Source organism: Ursus maritimus, unplaced genomic scaffold, assembly GCF_017311325.1.
Source record: "Ursus maritimus isolate PB19 unplaced genomic scaffold, ASM1731132v1 scaffold_12, whole genome shotgun sequence".
NCBI lineage: Eukaryota > Metazoa > Chordata > Mammalia > Carnivora > Ursidae > Ursus > Ursus maritimus.
This window is the reverse complement of record NW_024423564.1, coordinates 51,433,719-51,457,993: the sequence shown is the minus strand read 5'-3', so window position 1 is coordinate 51,457,993 and position 24,275 is coordinate 51,433,719. Positions and strand designations below refer to the sequence as shown.

The following is a 24,275-nucleotide window of genomic DNA, read 5'->3' as shown; positions in this document are numbered from 1 at the left end:
TGTTTTTTCCACATTGCCTTACCCTTAGTCAACATAATGGGTCTGTTTATTGGGGGAGGGCGGTGCTTACTGAGGATTCCCCAATATCCAAAAGTTGTTGAATTGGAACAAAAGAGTGACTTTGCAGAGCAGGTGGTAAATCTCAGAAACGCTTAGGATTCAGCCTGAAAGGTAAAGCAACATGCTGTGGTCAGACAAGACAGGCTTGGCATGAGAGGTTTTCAGGCCCCACTCTACCCCTTAAATTGTTGTCCTTGATAATTTATTTAATCTCATTCATTCATTCCCACTTGGTCACCTGTTCAAAATGTAGGAATGTCTTTCGTCTAATATATCTTCCAGGTTATTAGGATGAGAAGACTTATCGGTGCCTGGCATACCTCCCAGTAATAATTACTGCTCTTACTGGTTTATTACCTTTCCTTCTTATTATGACTGTCATCCTCTTCATCATCCTGACATCACAAGTTACTCATAACACGATGTTGGGTAAAGCGTTTAACCTTCACGTGATTAACTTTCCTGGTCTATAAAATGGGAAAAATATTTCCATCAAGGCAGTTGTGAAGATGACATGCGCTAATATAGGGGAAGCATCTAGAATAATGGCTGGCCAACATATATTCTCACTAAAAGTACAGCCTTTTTTGGTCCCTCTCATATTCTTGTTTATCATTTCGCCACCGTGCTTCCCTTTCTTCTCAGAGAGGATGGAAGAGGAAGCTGATTACTAGCCAGACAGATGCCATCACCTCATGAGATCCTATTTTTATGTTCCCAAAACTAGGAACTCTCACAAATAAAGATATCCAGAGAATACTCATGTATAAAAGGTAATAGGCCTATAGAGTGTGTTTTCTAAAAATTAGGTTAAAAAAAATGTTTTCTAAGAATTAGGTAAAAAAAAAAAAAATTAGGTTTTTTCCATAAGGAAGAAATATGGTAGCCTCTGCTCCACGTCAGTTTTTTTATCCTTCCTGATTCTGGCAGAGCCCACAGATGTGGATAGCATAGAAACTCCCACTTTTAGATAAGGTTATTTCCTTTCACAGGGAAATGTCGAGCTTTAAATGCAAGTGACCTTTTATGCATCTAGCCCACAGTATTGAGTGCCAGCCAAGGCTTGTGTCAGGCAATGATGGGTAAGGCACACATCCTACCCTCAACAAGCATGTAAGTCTGATAAGAGAAAAGACAGATCAATGAATCATGTTACTACTACGTCAGAGGAATAAAGGCAGATGTGGAAACTGAGTCCTGTACAAGCACAGGGGTTTATGCTGTCAAATCCCGTTACCATTAGTGATATCAGGTAGAGTAAGACCTTTTCTGAAATTCACCTCCACCACCCCAAGAGCTACCCAAAGGCTTTCAATCAAATTGTGGGCAAATCTTTGGTTCCTTGTTGGCTGATGCTTTCCAAAGTGTCGACCTCAGGGCCTCTTTTCTGAATCCTCTGTGGTGTATTTCAGGGACTGCTTTACCGGTCTGTCGCATTCCCCTTCTAGGGCGTGCCTTTCATGTTTGTATTTTCAGTCCCCAGAACGAGTGGGTGGCATCTCCTCTAACTCCACAACATGGGGATACTGAGTCTAGGGAATCCCATGTTTACGTGGCTCTCATTCAGAACCCCCACAGATTAAAATATTGGTGACTGGACATACTTCTTTTAACAAGTAAATCTATGTACTATAGGTTACAGTAGAGAGGGCGTTTTAGGGATTTCATTAAGTGTAGCAAGAGCTTAGCATACTTTATTTGCCACAGTGGAATGAAGAGTCTTCTGTCCGAGTTGATAATTGAAAAGTAAGATTGTGTTTCTTTTTTCAGGCTTGTTCTCAAAATAGCCAAAGAAATCTTAAGTGAGCATATGATCTCAGAGTATTTCTTTTGTACTTCACTGCTCTATGAAAACGGCTTTAATCTTAGACATAAGCCCAGGGGAGCATGGCATGCAGGTTATGACCTCTGTCTCAGTGCTAGCCCTCAAGAGCTGCTCCGTCATTTATAACCCATGTGTCCAGGGATACCTGGGCAAAAACCTCCTTAAAATACATTTCTAAAACCTTCTGTTGACTGCCTAAAGAATGCCTTTGAAATTCTAATAGTGCACAACTTTTCTTATTTCCTGATATTGATTTAAAATTGACATAAAACATTGCATTCATTTTAGGTATACAACATAATGATTTGATACATGTATATGTTGTGCAATAATCACCACAGTGCGCTTGGTTAACATTCGTCACCTCACATAGTTAAAAAATTTTTTTCTTGAAATGAGAACTCTTAAGAACTATTCTCTTAGCAGCTTTCAAATATACAATACAGTATTGTTAACTATAGTCACCATGCTGTATATTACATATCTCCAGAACTTATCTTATAACTGGGCATAACTTCTCACAGAGTTTTTCGGTGTTGTATGCACTTCCTCCTACCAAGTGATACATTTAATTGGCCTTTGCGACCACGACAAGATGAATGATACTTTGAGTGGACCTCATATGGGTTTCTCTGTGTGGAAGTCTATTTGCAGGTATCCAAATCCCTTTCCTGGGTGTTGATAGAAGAATGGCTTTCTGATATGCTGTTAAGGTGTGAACCTACCATGAAGCACAGGAAAATATAAGTGTAAGATGGAGAGAAACCATCCATCTTTTTGTTTCGAGTTTTATTTAGAACCATGGGACTGTGGCACTGCTCAGGTTGCTAGGGATCATTCTGTCTCTGACACATGAAGAGACTCTGTTCAGAGAGGTGGCACCACTTAACTTAGGAGGAGAGCCCGGCTGTCCTGATGCTCAGGGCTACGTACTGACCCCACTACTCACGCTCTCTCCTCTTGTACATTTTCTTTGCCTTTGCTTTTCCCTGTCCTGATTATCCTAGGGTTTTTGTATGGCCTGTGAGCTGAGAATGCCATTTATATTTTTAAAGCTTTTTTTTTTTTTTTTTATCTAACTACCCCTAAAAATCAGTAAAGCAGTTAGCACTGCGTACTTTAAGCAGATGTGGAAACTGGGGCTCAGAGAAGTTATGTCCATGCCTTATGTATAATATAATACATAAAGGGGCACAGCTAGGCTAGAACCCAAATTTTCAGAGTCCTTGAGCAGTGATCTTTCACATTCCATTGGGTCTTCCCCAGTGAGGAAACAGAATCAGGTAGTAAGTGCTGCTGATGTTTTGCACTGATCTGGAAAGTCCTGTCCTTTTAGGTGAAGAAATAGTGGAAAATGTATAAATTAACTGGGGTATCTGAACCTCCAAAATTAGCTGGGGTATCTGAACCCCACGGAAGACTCTCCATGCCCTGCAATCTTATTCACTTACACTGTCTGCAGAGTTAGTGGTCGGCTCCTGAATCCCACAGGTCGCCTCTTCCAAGCAGAACTGAGATGGCAGATCATAGCCTTCATGATTCACAAGAGCACAGCTCCAGCCTTTGTCCGGTGCCTTCTCTGCTATCCTTTGGATTGTTCTGTTTTTAACCCATAGGTTTGATAATGACTGTCAGTAAACCCTGTTATTTTGGAAACCTACTTCTGGGAATTGTAGGTGTGGACGTGAACTTGGCTTACATCCTTGAAGACGTGACGTATTACCAAGATTCTTTGGCTTCCTATACTTTTCTCATAGATGACAAAGGTAATCTGCTAAAAATTAGTCATGGGAAAGAATGACTTTTTTTGTAACCTGAAGAAAATTATCTGTAGATATTCTGATACCCACAAAGTAGGAAAATTACAGTATTTATAGAAAAATAGTATGACCTATAACTGCTCGTCTGTAGTGGAAACCATAAAGATGGCAGAATGAATCTAAAAATGATGCATTTGTTTCTAGGGCACGGGGCTGGCTCAGTCTGTTAAGCATCCGATTCTTGATTTTGACTCAGGTCATGATCTCAGGGTCATGAGATTGAGCTCCATGATGGCACGGAGCATGCTTAAGATTCTCTCTCTCTTTAAAACAAAACAAAACCGCATTTGTTTCTATATTGTGCTAAGGAGTAGGTAACAGTGACTTAAACATCAGGAAATTAGACTTGAGGATTGAATGACATGTAAAATGTGATGCTTTTTATTTTTTAAAGGATTTTATTTTTCTGTATCATTATCTTTAAATTCACTGGCATTAAGTTTTATGTAATAGCTTAGAACATTTTTATAAAACAAAACCCAATGACCAGTACCTCGAAGATATTCTTGATTGGACAGTTGTTCCATAATTCAAGGCATCTTTCTACACCTCAAGAGTTTTATGCAAGAACACATAAAACCAGTTCAGTTTTTATTGGACTGGTGAGTTACATGCTGAGATGTTGCGTATGGGGCAGTCATCCCAGAGTATCCCGCATTTCAAATGTATGATAGGTACTTGTATTAGAATCCGCACTTCCCAGCATGTTTCCCATAGCGTGTATTTTTGTTTTATTTCAGGGTATACACTTATGCACCCATCTCTCACCAGGCCATATTTACTATCAGAACCCCCACTTCATACTGACATCATTCATTATGAAAATATCCCAAAATTTGAGTTGGTTCGGCAAAATATCCTAAGGTAAGGAAAAGGTGAAAGTTGTAGTATTTTGGACCTTTTGAGGTCAAATATGAATGTTTATTATAGGATATAAAACAAGTATATAAATTAATGTTATTAAAAGTATACTCTAAATTTTTCGTAAGAATAGTAGCTAAAATTCTATTTACTTTTTATAACAACAGGTAAGGTCTCTTAAAACTATTACTTAGGGAAAATGTAAGTCAGATTCTGTGTTCACATTGCCATTAATTATAAAATCGGATATATGTTACCTCGTTTAAGAAAAACTCCAGTTGTACTAAATTGAAAAATGTTGGCGAAATAAAAGGTTAAGTTGAGGACCAGCTTTCCAGCATGCCAAAAACTAGCTTGGCAAAATAGTGTCCATTCCAAGTTGACAGCACAATCATATACAACGTTTTCTTTTGAAATAAAAAACAGATTGGATTTTTTCCAACCGTGATACATTATTTTGGCAGATGGTAACCTATAGAGAAATGGGTCTTTGTGCTCATTGGTTGTAAATTAATGACAGTGATTCGAGACAAGTTTGTCTCTGGAAAGAATTAGAATTTGGGGGGGGGGTAGAGAGCAAGGAATATTTTAGTGCTGAGCTGACATCATGCTTTTACAAAATTGAAAATTTCACATTATCTCTTTCAAAAGCGATGAGCTTCATTGCTTTTCAAAATCAGGAGGTGGTCATTGACTCACAGCTTCTTCCCTGCCTTTAATTAAGTGCTTAATTTTATCTTTTGCCTGAAGTATTTCATTCTGTTGCCAACGCAGCCTCCCTCTGGGCAGTCAGATCATCGCAGTCCCTGTGAACTCATCCCTGTCTTGGCATATAAACAAGCTGAGAGCCACTGGAAAGGAGGCCTACAATGTGAGCTATGCCTGGAAGATGGTGAGTTGCAGGACGCTTCGCTTGAGGAGCTGCTATTTATGCGGGAATTCTGGGCAACTTAGATCTGATAATGTTGCTCATCAATTTTAAAACGATGGGGAAAAAGAAGAGATTTTTTCCTCTTTTGTGTGTAAAACCAATCCTTGTGCATGTGGAAGAAGTAAAACCGTATAAAAGGATACAAAGGAAAAAGTGAACTTCGCCCTTCCCCCTCTCCCACCCTTGACCTGCCGTTCCCCAGAAGCCGCCACTTTTATCAGTTTCCAGAACCTTTTTGTTCATACACAGGCATCTCTATCTGGGCGTGTGCATGCACATTTACTGGCTGTACGGTGTTGCACTGTACTGATGGACGGTCCTCTTATCAATATACCTTGAGATTATATCCAGTGAGGTGTTTTCTTTGTTGTTGTTTTTATCATTTTAAACTCAGATTGTGGAAGTTAGGGGTTGAAAAGGAAATGCGAAAGCATAAATGCCCTCTACTGACATTCTCCAAAGCAAAGAAACTTTCAGATTAGAATCTGGATTATTCATATTCGCCAACGGCAGATGGACAGTCTCGTGACCGCCTGTAGCCCCCACTTCCTTCAGCACCCTTTGACAAGCCTCATGCAGATAGCAGGCGTCAAGCATCAAAGGTTCGAGCGCACACTGCCCGTGTTATCCATGTGCCTGCCCTTTACTCCCTCTTCCCAGCTGAAAAGAGATGCTGTTGTGAGGCCCTTTGTCCTATCATTGGCCAAAAGCTGAGTGGACTTTGATTTTTTTTATCATCACCTTTTAATCACTAAATTTAAAATGCAGTCCTATTAGAGATTCCCTTACTTGGCCATATCTGGTGTTTCACCCACTGATTCCAAATGGAGCTGCGTACTCATCCCTTTAAGAATGACTTACTGAACATTTCCAGTGAGCTAAGAAGGATCAAGAGGAATGATGCTTTCTCTGCCCTCAGCACCCAGTCCAGTGGTGGATGCGGACCGACAACTCGATCCAGTGTCTGTGTCTGGAATGATAGGAATTGGGATGTTAGGACTTGGCAGAAGCCAACAGGCCCCTAATTAGATAGGACTCTCCTCCGACCTTCTTGTTCCATTCTTTTCTTCTTCTTCTTGTTCCATTCTTAAAGCATCATTCTGACGACATTGATTTCTACAAGGAAAACAAAAGCAAACAAAATAATAAATCTTTTGAGAAATTCACAATTTACAAGCCTAATTCTGATATTTTATTGTTTGGTAATAGAGATTTGCAAGCGGTCGGAGTCTATTTTGAAACTCTTTTAGCTCATTTTCAGGATTTTTTTTTTTTAAGAATAATTGCACCATCTACCCTTATTTTTATAAATTTCAAGATAAGGATGAATTGCTTAATTTTCCCATCAGAAAGGGTAAGCCACACGCCAGAACACTTCTTTGAAAAATATTTTGTATTTGAAATTGGGAGGTCGTGTACCTCTAGTCTGTCCTGATTGAAAGCAACTCAGTTGCATCCCAAGAAAATATCTCCCTTAATATGTGTTGGCATTCAAAGAGAAAGAAGGATGGGGCACCTGGCTGACTCAGTTGGTGGAGCATGCGACTCTCAATCTCAGGGTTGTGAGTTCGAGCCCCACGTGTGGAGATTACTGAAAAATAAAATCCTTAAGAAAATAAAGAGAAAGCAGGAGATATGAGTATTTTTAAGACCTTTTTTGCACAGTGAATAAACCCAATGCTAACATTTTGGAAAGAAGTATTCTTAAGGTTTTCTTCAGTGGTATCAATAAATTCTGGCCATTCCGTGTAGCCAAATTTGGCTCTGATCGTGTCATCACTTCAGGTAGAAGTGTTAGCTTTCTCAGAGTTCCAAAGTGGTCAAGAACATCACTATTCAGTGAAAACTTAAAGAGGTAATAAACAATGAGATAGAAGTTAAAGAGGCTTGCCTGGTTACCCTGCAATATGAACAAATAAAATTTTAAGTTCCTTTTTGTTACTTTTGGGAGCAGGGGAGCAGATACTCCTCTTGTCTTCAGGAATAAAATGGATTCTTCTACTAAATATAATTCAAAGAGATTCAGCTTATGTTGAGAATGATGATTTAAACTGCTTAGCATCCATAGATACAGCAGATACTGATGGATTATTTCACTGAATTAATTTAAATAGAACGTGAGAGATTATGTTAGCAGCGTTAAGAGATTACTGCTCTGTCACTGTGCGCCCCAGTCCGTCTTTGAGCATTTGAGGAGGCTGCATGCTGAGGCAGAAGAAAGGATTGACTTCAGAAGGTATTAGAGTGTTCCTGTGTGACACAGGCATGGCTCGCTTCAAAACATGAATCCCATGGGCAATCAGTGAAAAAAAAACAAAAAAATCCACTCCCCAATCATGGAGAGCCCTTCTAGGTATATTCTGGGTCCTTAATGCAAAGACTCTTTTTTCACCTAAGAACATGATAAAAAGACCTGTATTGAAATCCGTTTTCCTTTCCAGCTCGGAACTGCTTCTGAAGTGTTGCTTTTAGACGCTTAGGGGACCTCTTAATTTTTCTCCTACAGAATAGACCCAAGTGAGGGTCTATTATCCTGTTCTACAATTATATTCTGGTCACTCTGGCAAAGTTTTTGTCTTTTAGTTCCTTGGAACATGTAACTCAGGAAACCAAGGATGACTACGTGAAATAGGGAGAGGGGAAATCATAAATGCCACTAGGGGGCACTACCATTTTCTAATGGAGGAGCAGGCGGGTGGGGGAAGGATTAAATCTGCTAATCTAACCTAGTACCCTTGGCAGCAGTGCTTGGAAGCAGTCCCACAGAGATGCAGATTTCTCCTGTGCTGAAAAGGATTCTGCAGCCCTCTTCATAAACCCTAAATTACACTTAACTCTAACCTGCCTACTTAAAAATTTCTCCTTGATCATGACGTAAATCCTTTGGGCTGCTTTAGTTCTCACTGTCCTTTAGTTTTAACTTAGCTGGTTATCACACTTTCCCTTTATTGACCAGCCATCTTCTAACTAGAATGTGCCCGTCTTCTTTATATAATGGACTTACAGACGTTTGGCTATCTTGTACTTTTCAGTTAAGGAAGTCGAATTAAGTAGATTGCCTTGGTTTTTTTAATTCTTTGGGGGACACTCTTCCCAATAACTTTGTTTAAGCGTCTTTTTCTACAAGCCAAGTGAACTTGGAAGTATTCCTATTTGTACATATGAGCTTAGTAAATTAGGCTAAGCTATAGCATGTTTGCCTACTGTGCTCTGAAATGACAAGTCAGACAGGCTTTGTACTTTTCATGAGTCCGAGATCCTGTTCGTCTCCAACCAGGAAAGGAGAGAGCATTAGTCGGGAGTACATGGATAAACCAGATTCTGTATGAGAGGCATGTGTATATTCGTAACTGGCTTTCAAAACAGTCAGTTCTCGGAATACTCATTGCAAAACCAACTCTGTGTCGAAAATGCATTTCAAACCCAAACAGAAGTAAGTGCTGTATTCCTATGCCATGTTCCAGTTTGGATTCGTTAGCCTAGAGAAGCAAAAAGATTGCTGTTCCAAAGGGACTCCTTTCTAATCCCTTTATTAGCTACATGATTTTCTGTTACAGACATTAATTTCCCTTCATCAGAAAGGAAAACAGAAACTAGGAAATGTAACCTTTGCCAGAGGTAGTTTCTATCACCCCATCTTCATGGCTTTCTTTCACTCATCAAATATTTTTCTATGTGGGACAGAGACAGAGCAGAAAATGATGTAGAGAAAGTCACTATCCCTAGGAACCTTTATTTTCTGTGTTAGAAATTTTTTATTGATTTTTCCAGGTACAAGACACTTCCTTTATTCTCTGTATTGTGGTGATACAACCGGAAATACCTGTCAAACAACTGAAGAACCTCAACACTGTCCCCAGCAGCAAGCTGCTGTACCACCGGCTGGACCTCCTGGGCCAGCCTAGTGCTTGCCTTCACTTCAAACAGCTGGCCACTCTAGGTAAAGCCCTTGCACTTTTCAGCTTCCTTTGTGGGCTGCCTCATAGCAACTCACTGTAAATATCCATTTGAATTAAAAAACCAAACCAAACCACAAAAACCCAGATACTGAATGGCAGCAGTGCCAGTTGGGGATACAGATGTGAAAATGATTTGAGGCCTTGCCTTGGATCTGGTTCTCCAGCGGATAATGAGACGAGGATTTGTGTGTTAGTTTATTAAGGATGGGCTCTAAGAAGAAACGAGGAAAGAAGGGAGGGGAATAGGATAGCGAAGGAGGAGAAAGCAAGCAAGAGTCTGATTTTAGGTGAAGTTCCAGCCTCAGCCTAATCCCGGAGTGTAAAGCCTTGGAGTATAAATGTGCTGAAAGTTGCCCAGACTCAAGAGAGGGAGCTGGACTTTCGTGTTCCTTTTATCTTTCAGCTTTCTGCTAATGCTAGGCAAAGACGTTTTAGGAGCCTGAAGTCAGAGAGTCACCAGTACGGCCCGTTAGAGACAAACACAGAGATACACAGAGATAAGGGGATACAGGGCTACAGGGTAAGAGGTGGAGAATATAGTAAAGGGGGTCCAAGGGTAGCATTCCTATATAGCATATCTGGGTCTACCACAGGTCCCTGTCTTCAAAAAGAGCTTAGGAAATAGGCAAATAACTCCAAGGAAGGAAAAGGGAATTTACATTTGTAGGAACCATGTATTTTGCATTCATCGTTTGAATTAACCTATTATAGAGGAGGATAGTAGCAAGGCTGAAGTGTGACTCACGCTCCTCCCACGCCAAGGCGCCACCTCTTTAGTTGCATGCCACCCTGTGCCAGGCACATACTAGGCATTTGAGTGGTCCTCACAGTACTGTAAAACAGGCGCTCTCTTTTGCACTGTTGAAAATTCTCTGGGTTCAAAAAACTAAGACTCATTAGACAACGGGCAAACTGAGTAGAGGGGGCGCAGGCAGGAAGAGGATCACGGATAGAAGTCACCAGTCTCCAGATGCCACACGAGGACCCTTGTGTTTGGGTTCCATCTTTTAAATTCCGTCCTATAGAGTTTCTGCCTGGTTATGAGATCTGGAGAGCAGGCCAGACTGAGTCGTCTCGTCTGTGGCAGCAGTGTAGACAACTTGAGGAAGGCCAGAGAGGTCGGTCAAAAAAGGTTGGCTTTTATGTTTGTTTGTTTTCAAACAAGTAGGTTTGAGGTTTTGTCTTTTGCTTTTACACAAAACAGCACGTATGCCCTTTAATTCACATTTTTAAGAAATGCTCACTGAATAGCCGAGATGGGCATGACTCTCTCCAATGCTGTGGGAACAAGCTCAACATAACTACGGATAAAAATGAGGTCACTGTTTTGAAATTTGAGACCGGGAATTGCAATAGTATTGCTGGATGAGAAAAAAGCTCAAGCTTAGATTTTTTTCAATTTCCTTTGCACAATCCCTTCTAGCTACACTGTTCAATAATGGGAGCCACTAGCTACGTGGCTGTTGAGCACTTGAAATGCGGCCAGTCCAAGTTGGGATTTACTTTAAATGCAAAATACTTAATTTTTACGTTGATTACATGTTAAAGTGATGTTTTGGGTATATTGGATTTCATAAAATACACTAGGAAAATTAGCTTAACCTGTTTTTACTGAATGTGTCTCCTGGAAAATTTTATAGTGTACTTGAGGATTGCGTCATATTCCAGTTGGGCAGTACTGCCTCACAGAGAGGCTCACAAAACGTCAAGTTTATCCACTCAAATACTTGACATAGGACTAATGGATTAATTCTGGGTCACACAGACAGGCCATAGGCCAGGGTTTGACTTTCACTGGGCAGTCTTTCCACTATACCACCCAACCTCACCTTGGCAGTAGGACCTCCTCGGGACAACGTGAAGGGGTCACCGAGGACAGGTTAGTAACAGTTGGTAATGAAAACGAAGCAAGATACTTGAACTATAACGGAAAGGGAATGAAAAAGAAGGGAGACCATGGCAAATAAGTGGTTTCCATCTAATTTCATCGGTGATGGGGACTTTGAGGTAAGGTGTTGAATCTATGTCAGAACCCCCATCAGGAGGACTGAAGGAGGGACATTGGCTGTCTTGATACACAAGGAGGAATTTTTTTAAGTGTACATCATCCGTTGTGGTTAAGTATACATGTATGTGTGTAGCTTCATGTGTCTACCTCCTAGACATAAAGCTTTGGGTCCTTTGTCTTGGTTTTTTCTCTCCTTCAGTCCAACGTACTACAGCAGCCTTTGCTCAAATGCCCAGTCTCTGTCACTACAAGAAAGGCCCACTCGCAAACTGTCTGTCCCCTTAACCTCTGGCCCTACTCCCTTGTCTCTGAAGTATTATGGATTGCCTTTCGATATTTATTATATTATCATATTGTTCTTATTTTGTTGTTTTCCTCTTCTTAAAAATTTCTAGTCTCTCTTACTGGTTCCTAAGCTCTTTGCAAGGGACAAATCCTCTCTCTCTGGTGTATCTGTGCCCAGGAGGCCCCATGAGCATGTGCACATGAATCCATAGCACGCTGCTAGGCAACCAAACCTTTTTAAGCTTCTGGTTTTCTTCTCCTTGATAGGACTATAATACTAATCTCCCCGGCTGTCCCATGTGGTATCATGAGAATTAAATCAGACATAGCATCACTGGAAACACTTTCTTCTGATAATGGCAGACTACGTAATTCTGACCTATCCTACTGAGGACAACTAAAAATGGATGGAAACTTGAAAAAAAAAACTTTCTGAAAAGTATCAAAGAACTAACATGATAGCTAGGAACTGGACTGAAGTCTAGGAGAATATAAGTGTCCAGAGGAGAAAGCCGGTATTTAAAGCCGCATTTGCAATGCACCTGTTTACCAATACCGAAGAAACAACTAGGAAATTAAACTGTGCTTTAGGCAGTAGCTTCTTAGGGTTAGGAGGAGAGGCAGAAATCACATGCAAGGCCCCCAAAATGTGGAGGCTGACACAAGAAAACCCTCCCTTTCACCCACTGTGCATACATGTTTTAGCAGAGGTCCTAAAGAACTATATCTTTAGGGTAAGTGTGAATTGAAACGGAAGAAGCCCTTGAGTTGGGATTCCTGTTGTCTGAGTGGTCAAAGGAACCTCACACAGTAACTAGTCGTGGTTTAGTTGAATATCTACATCCCACAGTGCAGCACTCAGGTCAGTGATCCATTGTCTTATTGAGAACTCTGTCTGCCTTACCACCCTGCCTCATCCTGGAGTTTGGTGCCTGGCAGAATCCAATAACAGTCCTTTCTAGAGGAAGGACCTCCCCCATCCTGTTAGGACTAAACTCTTCCTACAAATTTGTTTTTAAGGACAATGTCCTGCACAGTCAGAGATAGCCAGGCCACAAGGAAACAAGGCAGTATGAGAACCAACCAAAGGAATGAAAAATGACCTATAGATTTAAATGAGATTAGACACAGGACAGTGGACAGTGCTTTCCGAAAGCTTCTAAAACTAATTGAACAGCGGGAAATTACACAGACAGGAATGTAGGGTTTTTGTTTCATAATATAATTCATTGTGAGGATTTCTGTCTTAGAGAACTGAGTTTTCCTCTTAGATAGGACCAGCAATTAAATTATATACAGTAACTATTCTATTTCTATAATTTTTTGTTTATGCCAAGTTTGTCTATCCCTGTCTGAAAGAATAATTTCTTTTTATTTTGGCATTGACCCCACTCTTCCATTTTTCATTCTTTTGAAATATCAGTACTAATATGAACAACAGTAGTTAACACTCAAGCCATTTGGTATGTGCCAAACACCATCCTACATGCTTTACATTTGTCGACTCATTTGCTTGCATAAACTAACCAATGTACTTCTCACCATAACGCTGTAAGTTTGGTGCTATAATTTCTGACTTTGCAGGTGACAAAAGCATCACATATGTTACAACCTCACCCAATGTCACATGGCCAGGAGATGGTGGAGCCCAGATTCAGCCCAGTGTGGCTCCATGGCCTATGCTGCCTCCTTAGTCCTAGGAAGTGTAAGATATCCTATGTAGATCCAAGATACTTTGAGTATTTGCCATTTTAGGCATGTGTATTTGTTGTACACGTGTCTCTTGTGGTCCACTCACGACTGCAAACCCCCTGAAGGGAGAGAATGAGCGTTTTTTTCCTTCTTCACTCCTTCTCGTGTTGAGTCCTTTGCTTTCCTTATGGAAGGCTTTAAGCCACCATGGCTAACAGATTGGCAGAGCCTTAGTGATGCTTTTGTTTGGGCCTGAGATGAAGTCTCCGCGTTCTCAGGCCTGCTTTGTTTGCTTCTCTTTCAGAAAGTCCAACTGTCATGCTGTCTGCTGGCAGCTTTTCCTCCCCCTACGAACACCTCAGCCAGCCGGAGACAAAGCGCATGGTGGAGCACTACACGGCCTATCTCAGCGACAACACCCGCCTCATTGCTAACCCGGGGCTCAAAGTGAGTGCTGGGAGGGGGTGCTCTCAGGGAACCTTTGAAGTAGGAAGCCCAGCTCTGGGCCTGCGCCTCTCAGCTAGAGAGCCAGAAAGGCAGTGTGTGGCCCCCAGGAGGCTGGTTGGCGATGACCCTTCTGACGGATTAAGAAGCCCTGTGGGCCAGATGAAGGATCTCTTTCAGGCCTTAGATGCACTAGGGGTTTTCTAGGTAGGGAGGGTGTGATGTAGAGATCGGTAGAACTTTCCCAGCCCCATTTTTCCCAGGAGAAAGAAGTAAAGTGCCCCTATGGTCTGTTGAGATAAAATGAAGTTGAAGGAGCAGAGATTTAGCTGGGTGAGTGTGTGCGTGCACGTGCGTGCGTGTGTGTGTGTGTAATGCTTCACTATGGGATCTTTCCTCTTAAACGCAGATGAACAATTGAGTAAATCACAAATCCACTGACTGTGTTTCAGTAAGCTTTTGTTTTCACCAAGTTTGGCTGTATCCATCTGCTGTGGAAAGATTTTTAAGAAGTAATTGGGCTTGGCTTCTCTGCAAGAGAGCTTTGGGAAGCCCTGCCAGCAGCCCACTCTCTTTTCATGTGAGTCTTAAAGGATCCCCGCTATGTCTTCCTTTGTTTCCCAGTTCTCTGTCAGGAATGAAGTAATGGCCACCAGCCACGTCACAGATGAATGGATGACACAAATGGAAATGAGTAGCCTGAACACGTACATTGTCCGCCGTTACATAGCAACGCCCAATGGCGTCCTTAGAATTTATCCTGGTTCCCTCATGGACAAAGCATTTGATCCCACAAGGAGACAATGGTGAGTTTTAGGGGATTCCATTATCAAAGGTTACCCCCAAATCCTGGAGAGACATGAGAAGTACATAAAGCAACTTCAGGCAGTCACAGTAAAGAAGATACTTTCATGGCAGTGAAAACATATTCTTGCATCTTTTCCTTAATGCAGTATTAACAACAGCTTTGTGGGTTTCCTCTGTCGACGATGTTTTTATCTCTTCGTTGAAATTTTGAGACCGAAATATTTTGTACTTGGCCGTTTCAGTCCCTAGCATTTTGTTTGAGTCCTGCCTTGCGTGTAGTATGCCGTAGTGGGGATATTTAACGTCCCTGCACATGGTGATGGCATCAAATTACAGCCCATCTGTGACCTATGAAAAATCAACAAGTATAAATCCTTTTTTTTTTTTTTTTTTTTTACACCTCTGGGCTTTATTTTTACTCAGATTTTCAAAAACAAAAGCTTGTCAGGGGATATAACAGGGGGCAACGTGGGCATAAAAACAGGATTTCTGGTCTTGTGCTACTTAGTAACCGAGTCAGTCATGAGTCGGCTGTCATTTGTACTGTCCATACCAGTCCAGGGGGCAGTTTCATGGGCCAGATTGTATTTGTTTCTACTTCGTTTATTGATTTCTTTTTATGTTAGGCTCTAAAACATCTATAGATCTTACGAAAAGCTCAAATGTATGCTGAGTTGAGCGTCTCTTACAGAAGAATTTCAGATTTTCTTGACCTCTGGTGTTGCTACAGTCAGCGATAAAAGATAGGAATCCTTTTGAACTCTCATGTAACATAGGCACAATTTATAATAAATATGTTTTAGAGTTACAGGTTCACTTGTCTGACATTTACAGAGTAGTTTTTCATACCCTAAAATAATGCAACTTTCTCTTGTCTCCGTTAGGTATCTCCATGCGGTAGCTAATCCAGGTTTGATTTCTCTGACTGGCCCTTACTTAGATGTTGGAGGAGCCGGCTATGTGGTAACCATCAGTCACACAATCCATTCATCCAGGTAATACTTTAATTTCTTAGTCCTTTTTTAAACACGTCAAGGATATTTTGAAAACTTGAAAGTCCAGTAGACAACCAAGGATTAGTGGCAAAAGCATGACCTTTGATGGGAGGCTATCTGGAGTCTGAGTATCGTCTGCAGCTGCGTCATTTAGGATTCCCTGAGCTTCCTCCTGTCATCTGTAAAATGGGGATAATACCTGCCTCACAAGGTTATCGTGTGGTTGAGTTGATGAAAAGCTCTTAGCCCTCTTCTTATGAAGGAGAAAAAGATGTTAGGTTCAGTAGGGCAGTTTGTAGAAATCCCACTCTTAACCAGTCAAAGAAATCCCAGCAAGAACCTGACAATTACTACCAGAGAGCATTTTCCTAAGCAAAGGAGCATTTTTAGTGAAGAAAAACCAGTATTGAGACCCCAATGTTATTACCTCTTTTATTTTGGTCTAACTTTTTAGAATTATATTGGAGTTTGTGGTTATTGTCATTTTGTCCTTCTACTGTCTCTTGAAAACTAAAAAGGCACTTTGCAAATTGATTTTCCAAGAATGCTGTTAAATGTCAGTATCACTGTAAATATATTTTGGGTGCCTTATATTTCAGGCCTTTGAGGTTTCAGTATTTAAGCTACAAACGGCAGTGAAATGTTGGGCCGAAAGACAAGTCACACATGTTGTTTTAATCCCTTCATTATACAAATAGGTGTTTTATTCCCTGGCAACCAAGAAAGCCCATATTTTGGCTGGTACCCGTAATGATGCCTTAAAATTTATGGGAGACAGATTTTTCTTGCTTAACTTTATGCTTTTCACTGGTGCTCATTATTTATCAAATGATTGACATTCAGGAGAATTCTTCTAACGCAAGTTCATTGGGAGCAAGAAGTGGGAGGCAGTACTGTGTTGGAATTTCAATATCATGACCTGTGTCTCCGTGGAAAGCAGGGGCCTGCCGCCAGCCAAATAGTGATTGCTTTGCAGGGCACGATATCTGCGTGGCTCTGTCACATATAAACAAGGAAATACTCATTTAGAACAGAACTTTTCAGTGTTCTCATTAACAGACCATCTGTCAGGCATATACCTACTATTGTCTGCATAGTGAGACTTGACATCTCTCCCATGTATTCTCATCAGTTGGGAAAAAAGTAAACAAAGGTGGTTTCTTTGAGGAGATGGCAGTCACCTTGGTCTTTAATGACAATGGGCCAGCGCTGGGCTTCAGATCTTGGGGGCGGGGGTGGCAGGAAGAGAATGACTGCCTGTGTGTGTGTCTTAACTTGGTATTTGTTCCATCAGGCTCTGCCACCTGCCACTCGTTATCAAGTGCTATTATCTTTCCCTTCTATGCAGTACTTCTCCGGGGGGGGGGCGTGGCCACCGGGAGGTGCAGATTTTAACGCTCTTTTACATTTGTGTACAAGTTTTTGTTAAAATTTGGATGAGTGGAAGAAGGTTCATGTAGCTGATTTATAAATATTTATGGTGTCAGCCCAAATGAAGCAAGAGGGAAATATGATGGGATTTCAAGTTAGAAAAACCATCAGTTCAGTTCCCTTATTTGGCTACTTTTTATAACGTGCTTAACCTATACAAGTTTAGCTTTGTGACTTTAACAAGAATGAAAAATGGCCGCTTCAATCCTGGATTCTGTCCACTGGTCCCTTAGTGAGAATGTATCCCAGGAATAAATATCTGCTCTTGCCTTGATCAATATGCAGTCCCGTGGACTCGATCATTTGAACATTTGCCTTATAACTGAGCAGACTTTTATTATTCAGAGCTGTGTATTTTTCACTCAGCATAGTTTAGAATGCAACTTCTGGTTGTCAACACAGCAACTGTTCATTTAGTGGGTGTATTGATAGATGGGCTGTGTGAAAGGTGCTTTTTTCAGGCGATCACCAGTGATTTTGGTCTCATGCGCCAACCTGAGAATGTAACTTCCTCCTAAGATGTGATCCTACTCTGAAAAATTATATTTGCCATTTACTGCTTCTGTGACTGTACACACATTCCTTTTTGCCTTGATTCCCTCACCTATGAAGGAGGGATATTAAGGCCTATCTCAAATGATTAGGGATTACATTAAATAATATACGTGAAGCTCTTAGAACGGTACCTGGCACATGGTGAGGGCTTGATAAATGTTGAATACCTGTATTATGACGATGTTCCATGAGTTCTCAAAGCCTCATTTATGAGACAGGTGACGGTGCCTATGTTGAACTGATACAATGAGAATTACAGATGATGCACGTGAAGCGTTTAGCACCGTACTTGACAATGTTGAGTGCCAAATAAGTGACAATTACTTTTAATATCATGCTATTTCTGCCTTAACCCTCTGGCATTTTAATAGGTCAGAAAAAAGAACTTAAGCTAGTGTTCACCTAGTCACGAAACACTCTCATTCAGCCTTGGTTTTCAGAAGTGATAGCTGATTGCTTGGGGAGGGGCTTTTCTAACTCAGCATTCATTTGTCCTGGTAACTGCCCTGGGATTCTTCCGTGAGCATTATTAATAGCCTGAGAATCTGAGTGTGCCTTGTCTGGAGAATGTTAATGCCAGCAGAGATGACGAAGTAGTCAGCGATTAAGGGACTGGTCAAATGAGTCTTTGGCAGTGAAAATCTCACAGAAGTGCTGCAAACAGCATGGTCCTTTGTACCTTGAAATGTAGGCTTGGTTTGATTTTTCTACGGTATTCTCTATGAGTTGCTATGGTAACTGCACATTTTTGAAATGCAGGTAAAAATATGAATGCTAGACTTACATGGGCACTATGCATGCCTCTCCTTCAGCATGTCGATCACAGTGGAGCCGATGGCAGGTATACAGGGGGAGTTTAAAAACAAAATTAACTTGTCCCAGAAAAACCTGAGTTGCATTTTTCACCGAGTCAGCAACCATGCTGCAGGAAGAGCCAGAACTGGCCTCTCCATCATAAGTAAAAGGTGGTCAATCTTGTCTAAGTCTTTTAGCCATTCTAAGCCTGATTTTCCATTTATAAAATGGGAACTATAATTCCTTCCTGACGTTGTCACAGAAAATTGAATAGGTCACGTAACATGGCTTGGAAACTCTTGAATGTTCTGCATCTCTGAGGAGGTGCCGTGTGACATACTGGTTAGGGGCCTATGCTCTGAGGTTGAAGACACCGAGCTTACAGTCTTGCCTCCTCTAGATATTCACTGTGTGACTTTGGCCAAATACTTAATGTTTCCAAGCTTCAGTCTTCTGGAAATGATAATACCTCATAAAGTTTTTGTGAGCAGCAATTGAAATGATGTACTCACATGCCCACCAAAGCACCTATAAATTGTGAACACTCGGTAAATATTATCATAATGACACCTGCTGTTTAGACTTCTCACTCTTTCCTGGACAAGTAAGAGAGGTTTAGACTTCTTTGGACCGATACTTCAGTAAAACATTATTTGCTACAAAACACAAATCCCATGTAAGGTAACCAAGTCTTGGATTTCTTCCGTGGTAGAATTTAAGTGGCTTCAGTAACACTAGAAATTTTTTTTTTTAATATTCAATTAGCCAACATATAGTATGTCATTAGTTTGTGATGTAGTGTTCAGCGATTCATCACTTACATACAACACCCAGTCATCACAAGTGCTCTCCTTAATAGCCATCACCCAGCTACCCTTCCCGCCCCCCTTTCTGTAACACTCAGTTTGTTTCCTGGAATCCAGAGTCTCTCGTGGTTTGTCTCCCTCTCTGATTTCTTCCCATGCAGTTTTCCCTCCCTTCCCTCTGTGGTCCTCCACACTATTCCTTATGTTCCATATATGATAATTGTCCTTCTCTGCTTGGAATATTACTCAGCCATCAGAAAGGATGAATACCCACCATTTGCATCAACATGGATGGACCTGGAGGGGATTCTGCTAAGTAAAATAAGTCAAGCAGGGCAATAGAAAGCTCTTATTGAGGGAGTAGCCTCTCAGAGATAATCCCACAACATGGTCCTCCTTCATCTCCTTCCAAACACAATGTTGACGGCAAAGCTCTGACAGAAATTTCGTTGTGGGTCAAGGTCCCTTCAAGTGGTTTTCAGGGGAGTTTTGTTGGGGTGGGGGTTGAGGGTTGGGAATGATATAAGTTAGTATCAATGTTGACAGTAACCAGAAGGGGACAGTTGTCTACATAACAAAGCTAATTTCACTCCCCAGTTTTTATTTTCCAAAAGGTGATTTTACTTTGGGAAGTTTCTTCTGAGATTTCCGGTTACTATTTTTAAGATTTTTGTCAATAACAGCTCCATTTTTCTGTTGGTACTTTATAAGAAATCAGGCAGATGGATGATAGTAATGACGGGCCCCTGTAATGTCCCACATTGGGTAAACCCTGCAGATTCCCAGCCACCAAGGTACTGGAGCTTCTTGGCCAAATAACCCAAACCCCTCCAAATGCCCATGATTATAGATTAGAAAGAACCAAGGTTCCAAGTGAGAAGCCCATGCTTCTTATATAGCTAACATTTCTCTGGAAGAACAGTAAGTTGACTCTCTGTCCAGGTCTGAGCTTTAAGTTGGTTTTCTTTAGAATAACTTCTTTTTATTGGGTATTTTGGATAGGTTAGGCTGCTTCTAAGCACTATAAACACATGGGGTCGTTGAAGATCAGTGACAGCCTTGTGAGGTAGATATTCATAAGAAAACTGGGCCTTGGAAGGGTCAAGTAGCCTCCGAGGAGCCACACCAATGGAAACTTGGAGGGGCCAGAATTTGACCCCAGATCTGCTTGATTCCAGAGCTAAAGGGTTAGCAAGCACCATGTGGTACTACCCAACTTTATCCTATTGGTGCTTGTCTTTCTGAGGGTAGCATTTTAGATTGGAGAAGGAGCTGGCCTGTGAACCAGGTGAGTTTCATTCTAGAATCTGAGCTTTGTTTTGATTAGAGCCAACATTAGTGTCATAGAAAATGAGACCTAGTTTTTTACTGAGTTTTGTATGACCTAACACCAGTCAATTAACCTTTATGAGATCCCAGCTTCCTTATCAATAAAATGAGGGAAATAATTAAAGGGATCGCTCAGGTTCCTTGTCTAGAGGTTCCCTGTTGGGAGGAACCATAGTAGTCATGCATCCAATTTCCCACTGATGCCTCTTCCTGCCACTCCCATATTCTTGCCAAAGAGTAGTCCAGCCACTGAACATCTAAAGTCAGGGCTAGCCATATTCCATAGCTGCCCGTGTTTTGGGCCATTCTTACTAGAAAATTCTACCTTTAGCCTTAAGTTTTTCTCTCAGCAAATCTCCGTATTATGCTAAATCAGTCATTTAGTTGATCATTTTTATAGGGGTGAAAAATGTGGAAGGAACAGTAGGCGTGTATTTCTAGTCCCATACAATGTGCTTATGATTGAACATAACTTTTACCTTTAAATAAGACATGCCTCTTTTTCTCACTGATCTTTTCCACGTGAAGTACACAGCTATCTTCCGGGCATACTGTGGCTGTAATGGGCATCGACTTCACACTTAGATACTTCTACAAGGTTCTGATGGACTTATTACCAGTTTGTAACCAAGATGGTGGCAACAAAATCCGGTAAGCCCTTCAGGGATACCCATTTCCTAGCTAGCTGCAAAATACGAAGAAAATGATGTCTAGTATCTCTGGTCGAATGGCAACCACACTGTCATGGTCAAGACCAGAAATTCAGTCCATGGCCTGGGTGCTCAATTGCGAAGGTTTTTGTTCTTTCATTTTCCTAAGACGCATGCCATTTATGATAAATGGCATGATAAACAGACTTGTCTCATAACAAGGAGAATAACTGTGGCACAGAATTCTCTGAAAGCCCTTGTTTCTCTCTGAGTCAATAATTAGAGGTTTCCCAGATCTTGGGTGCTAGAAAGCCCGGAGGGTACTTTTGATATTAACTTAGTTATTAAGCCAAAGTCTTTGTGGGAATTTTAGGCACTTGGACTGTTCCTTTTTACATCTCCCCAGAAAGAGGCTCATGGAACTAAAAAAGTCTTCACCTAATTTCAAAAGAACTTGTCTGATCAAAGCCAGGGTATTCCCTTGATTTAATGCAGGCCGCTTTTTAAAATAGCTTTCTTATTTCGCTCTCTTGGCCCCTGCGTCATATCGCTGCTGAATTTCATTGGCCCTTAATAGGGAAATGCAGCATTCATAGCAAACTGTTACAACGAATGCAGAGTAAAATAGCGCAGCGTGTAGTCTTGGTTAGAGCACTTCTAACATTGCTTATTTAGTGTTTCCATCAAGTATATTTTTTTATGTCCCGGAAGGTTGTATTTTATATATATTTATCATCAAAAGAAGAAATTGTATGGCTGGTTTAAAGTTTGTGCCCATGAATACCCAAGGCCACTTCTTTCAGAGTCTCCCTCCTCTGAAGAACAAATAAACTTGCCACTTACATATCCTTGCAAAAGATTTTTGAGTCCATCTTCCTTGGACTAAGTGGACACACTCTGTAGGAACTAAGTAGGTAGCCTCAGAGTCAGATGTCACTTCGTTATCGTAAACTGTACACTAGGTAATCTATCAGCTCAAGAATAGTGTATCTGTTGGGGCACCTGAGTGGTTCATTCCAGGAAGTGTCTGACTGTTGATCTCAGCTCAGGTCTTGAGCTCAGGGTTGTGAGTTCAAGCCCCACTCTGGGCTCCATGCAGGGTGTGGAGCCCACTTAAAAAAAAAAAAAAAAGAATTACCTATCTGCCTGCCTGCCAGCTGACCTTCAGTGAATTTGTTTCATTGAATTTTTACTGAGATAGATGCAACTTGTTTCGGAGCTAGCGGGATAAATGCTCTCTGAGAGTGTAGAAAGTGTGTATTACTGATGGATGCCACTTGTTTTGGGCACAGGTGCTTCATAATGGAGGACAGGGGTTATCTGGTGGCACATCCAACCCTCATTGACCCCAAAGGACACGCACCTGTGGAACAACAGCATATTACCCACAAGGTACTTGTTGCAAGGCTGAAAGCTCCATGCTCCCACAGCCTGTGGCTCATGAATTACATGGCTTGTGTCTTCTGTCTGCTTGGCCTTGCTAGGAGCCCTTGGTAGCAAACGATATCCTGAACCACCCCAACTTTGTAAAGAAAAACCTGTGCAACAGCTTCAGTGACAGAACAGTCCAAAGGTTTTACAAATTCAACACCAGCCTTGTGGTAAGTTGATCCCTCGCGTCCTCACATCCCATCCCACCATGGAATAGGAAACAGAGTCCTAGTTAATAGCTGGATAGGACTGCTGGCCGGTGTCATTGGCTGAGGATTACAGAATGACCGGGCAGGCCCTCAGTCCAGCTCCCCAGCTTGTCCGGTACAGAGTGTAAAGCCCAGAATGGAGAAGTGAGTGTTTTAAGGTCTCACACTTGTTTTGTTTTGGTTTTGTTTGTTTAAAGACTCACCCAGCCGAAGCCCTTTGAAATGTCTGCTGCAGTCTGTTCCCACACTCTTATGTAAATATGTGTGGCATCATGTGTTCCCCTCTTCCTGTCTTCTAGAGATCATGCAGCCTCCTTACATTCCTAAGGCCAAATTAGGTCATTTCTTGGTCATCCACCCAGTTAGATGGGAACTCTCACATAGATCATTTAAAAATAACTTCTTTTTTTTTGGTAGCTTAGAGTACTCTAGTATTCGATTTGAGATAACTGCAAACTACCTAGACACGGTTAAAGATCTTACGAATATTCTTATTAATTTGCAAATAATCTTAGCTGGGAGAGAATTAAAACGGGTAATGACAGTACCAGCATTCAAAAAGTTATTCACAAGAAGGAAGCTCTTTATTTAGAATAGGTATTTATATCATTAAATGTGTAATTAAAAATTTTAAAGATGTATTGGGTTGATTGAACATCCAGCTCTCAAAAAAGCAGTTGCAAAAACAATTGGGGAACAGAATAGTTTAAAAAATGAATAGATGGGGGCGCCTGGGTGGCTCAGCCATTAAGCATCTGCCTTCAGCTCGGGTTGTGATTCCAGGGTCCTGGGATCGAGCCCTGCATCGGGCTCCCTGCTCAGCGGGAAGCCTGCTTCTCCCTCTCATGCTCCCCTTGCTTGTGTTCCCTCTCTCGCTGTCTCTATCAAATAAATAAAAATTGAAAAAAAATGAATAGATGAATAGGATTGTGCTTTCAAAGCAAAGGAACTCGTCATTACTCTGTTTTGACTTCACCCCATTCTAAGGAACACGTTCCTTAAAGGAGACGTTGACACACTTGGGTGTGATCAGAAGGAAGCTTCCAGGTAAGGCCTTTCTAGGAAAGTCTGATTTCCTCTGTATCTTCTACCATTTGTACAGTGAGTTCCTGAGCCTTCAGACAAAGCCAGGCTACTCTGGGAGAAATTGTTCAGAAACGCAAAATTTTAGTGGAAGATGAATTAGAGTAATTTCTTAATGGAACTGGAACATTTCTGGCCTGTGGAGCTAACAGGACGATAGGCCTACATGATTGCTGATAGAGTAGAGGCAGCAATCTTCTAGGCAGTGGAAAATTCATCTAGACCTCTAAGAATCCATTTGGTGCCATGATTCTCAGAGTTCGGCTTATCCTCAGCACACACATATAAGGGATGACTGG

The 24,275-nt window shown here is 41.3% G+C and overlaps 1 protein-coding gene across 1 annotated transcript in view; it reads left to right on the top strand.

Moving 5' to 3' along the window:
* CACHD1 (cache domain containing 1) overlaps window positions 1-24,275 on the top strand; it is a 198,828-nt gene that overhangs the window by 157,677 nt on the left and 16,876 nt on the right. Inside the window, exons 10-19 of the mRNA XM_040627205.1 lie at window positions 3,502-3,651; window positions 4,446-4,569; window positions 5,341-5,458; window positions 9,269-9,437; window positions 13,746-13,888; window positions 14,510-14,691; window positions 15,577-15,687; window positions 21,132-21,254; window positions 22,546-22,645; window positions 22,738-22,854. Of these exons, the coding sequence (XP_040483139.1) occupies window positions 3,502-3,651; window positions 4,446-4,569; window positions 5,341-5,458; window positions 9,269-9,437; window positions 13,746-13,888; window positions 14,510-14,691; window positions 15,577-15,687; window positions 21,132-21,254; window positions 22,546-22,645; window positions 22,738-22,854 (1,337 nt within the window). The remainder of the gene's footprint in view (window positions 1-3,501; window positions 3,652-4,445; window positions 4,570-5,340; window positions 5,459-9,268; window positions 9,438-13,745; window positions 13,889-14,509; window positions 14,692-15,576; window positions 15,688-21,131; window positions 21,255-22,545; window positions 22,646-22,737; window positions 22,855-24,275) is intronic.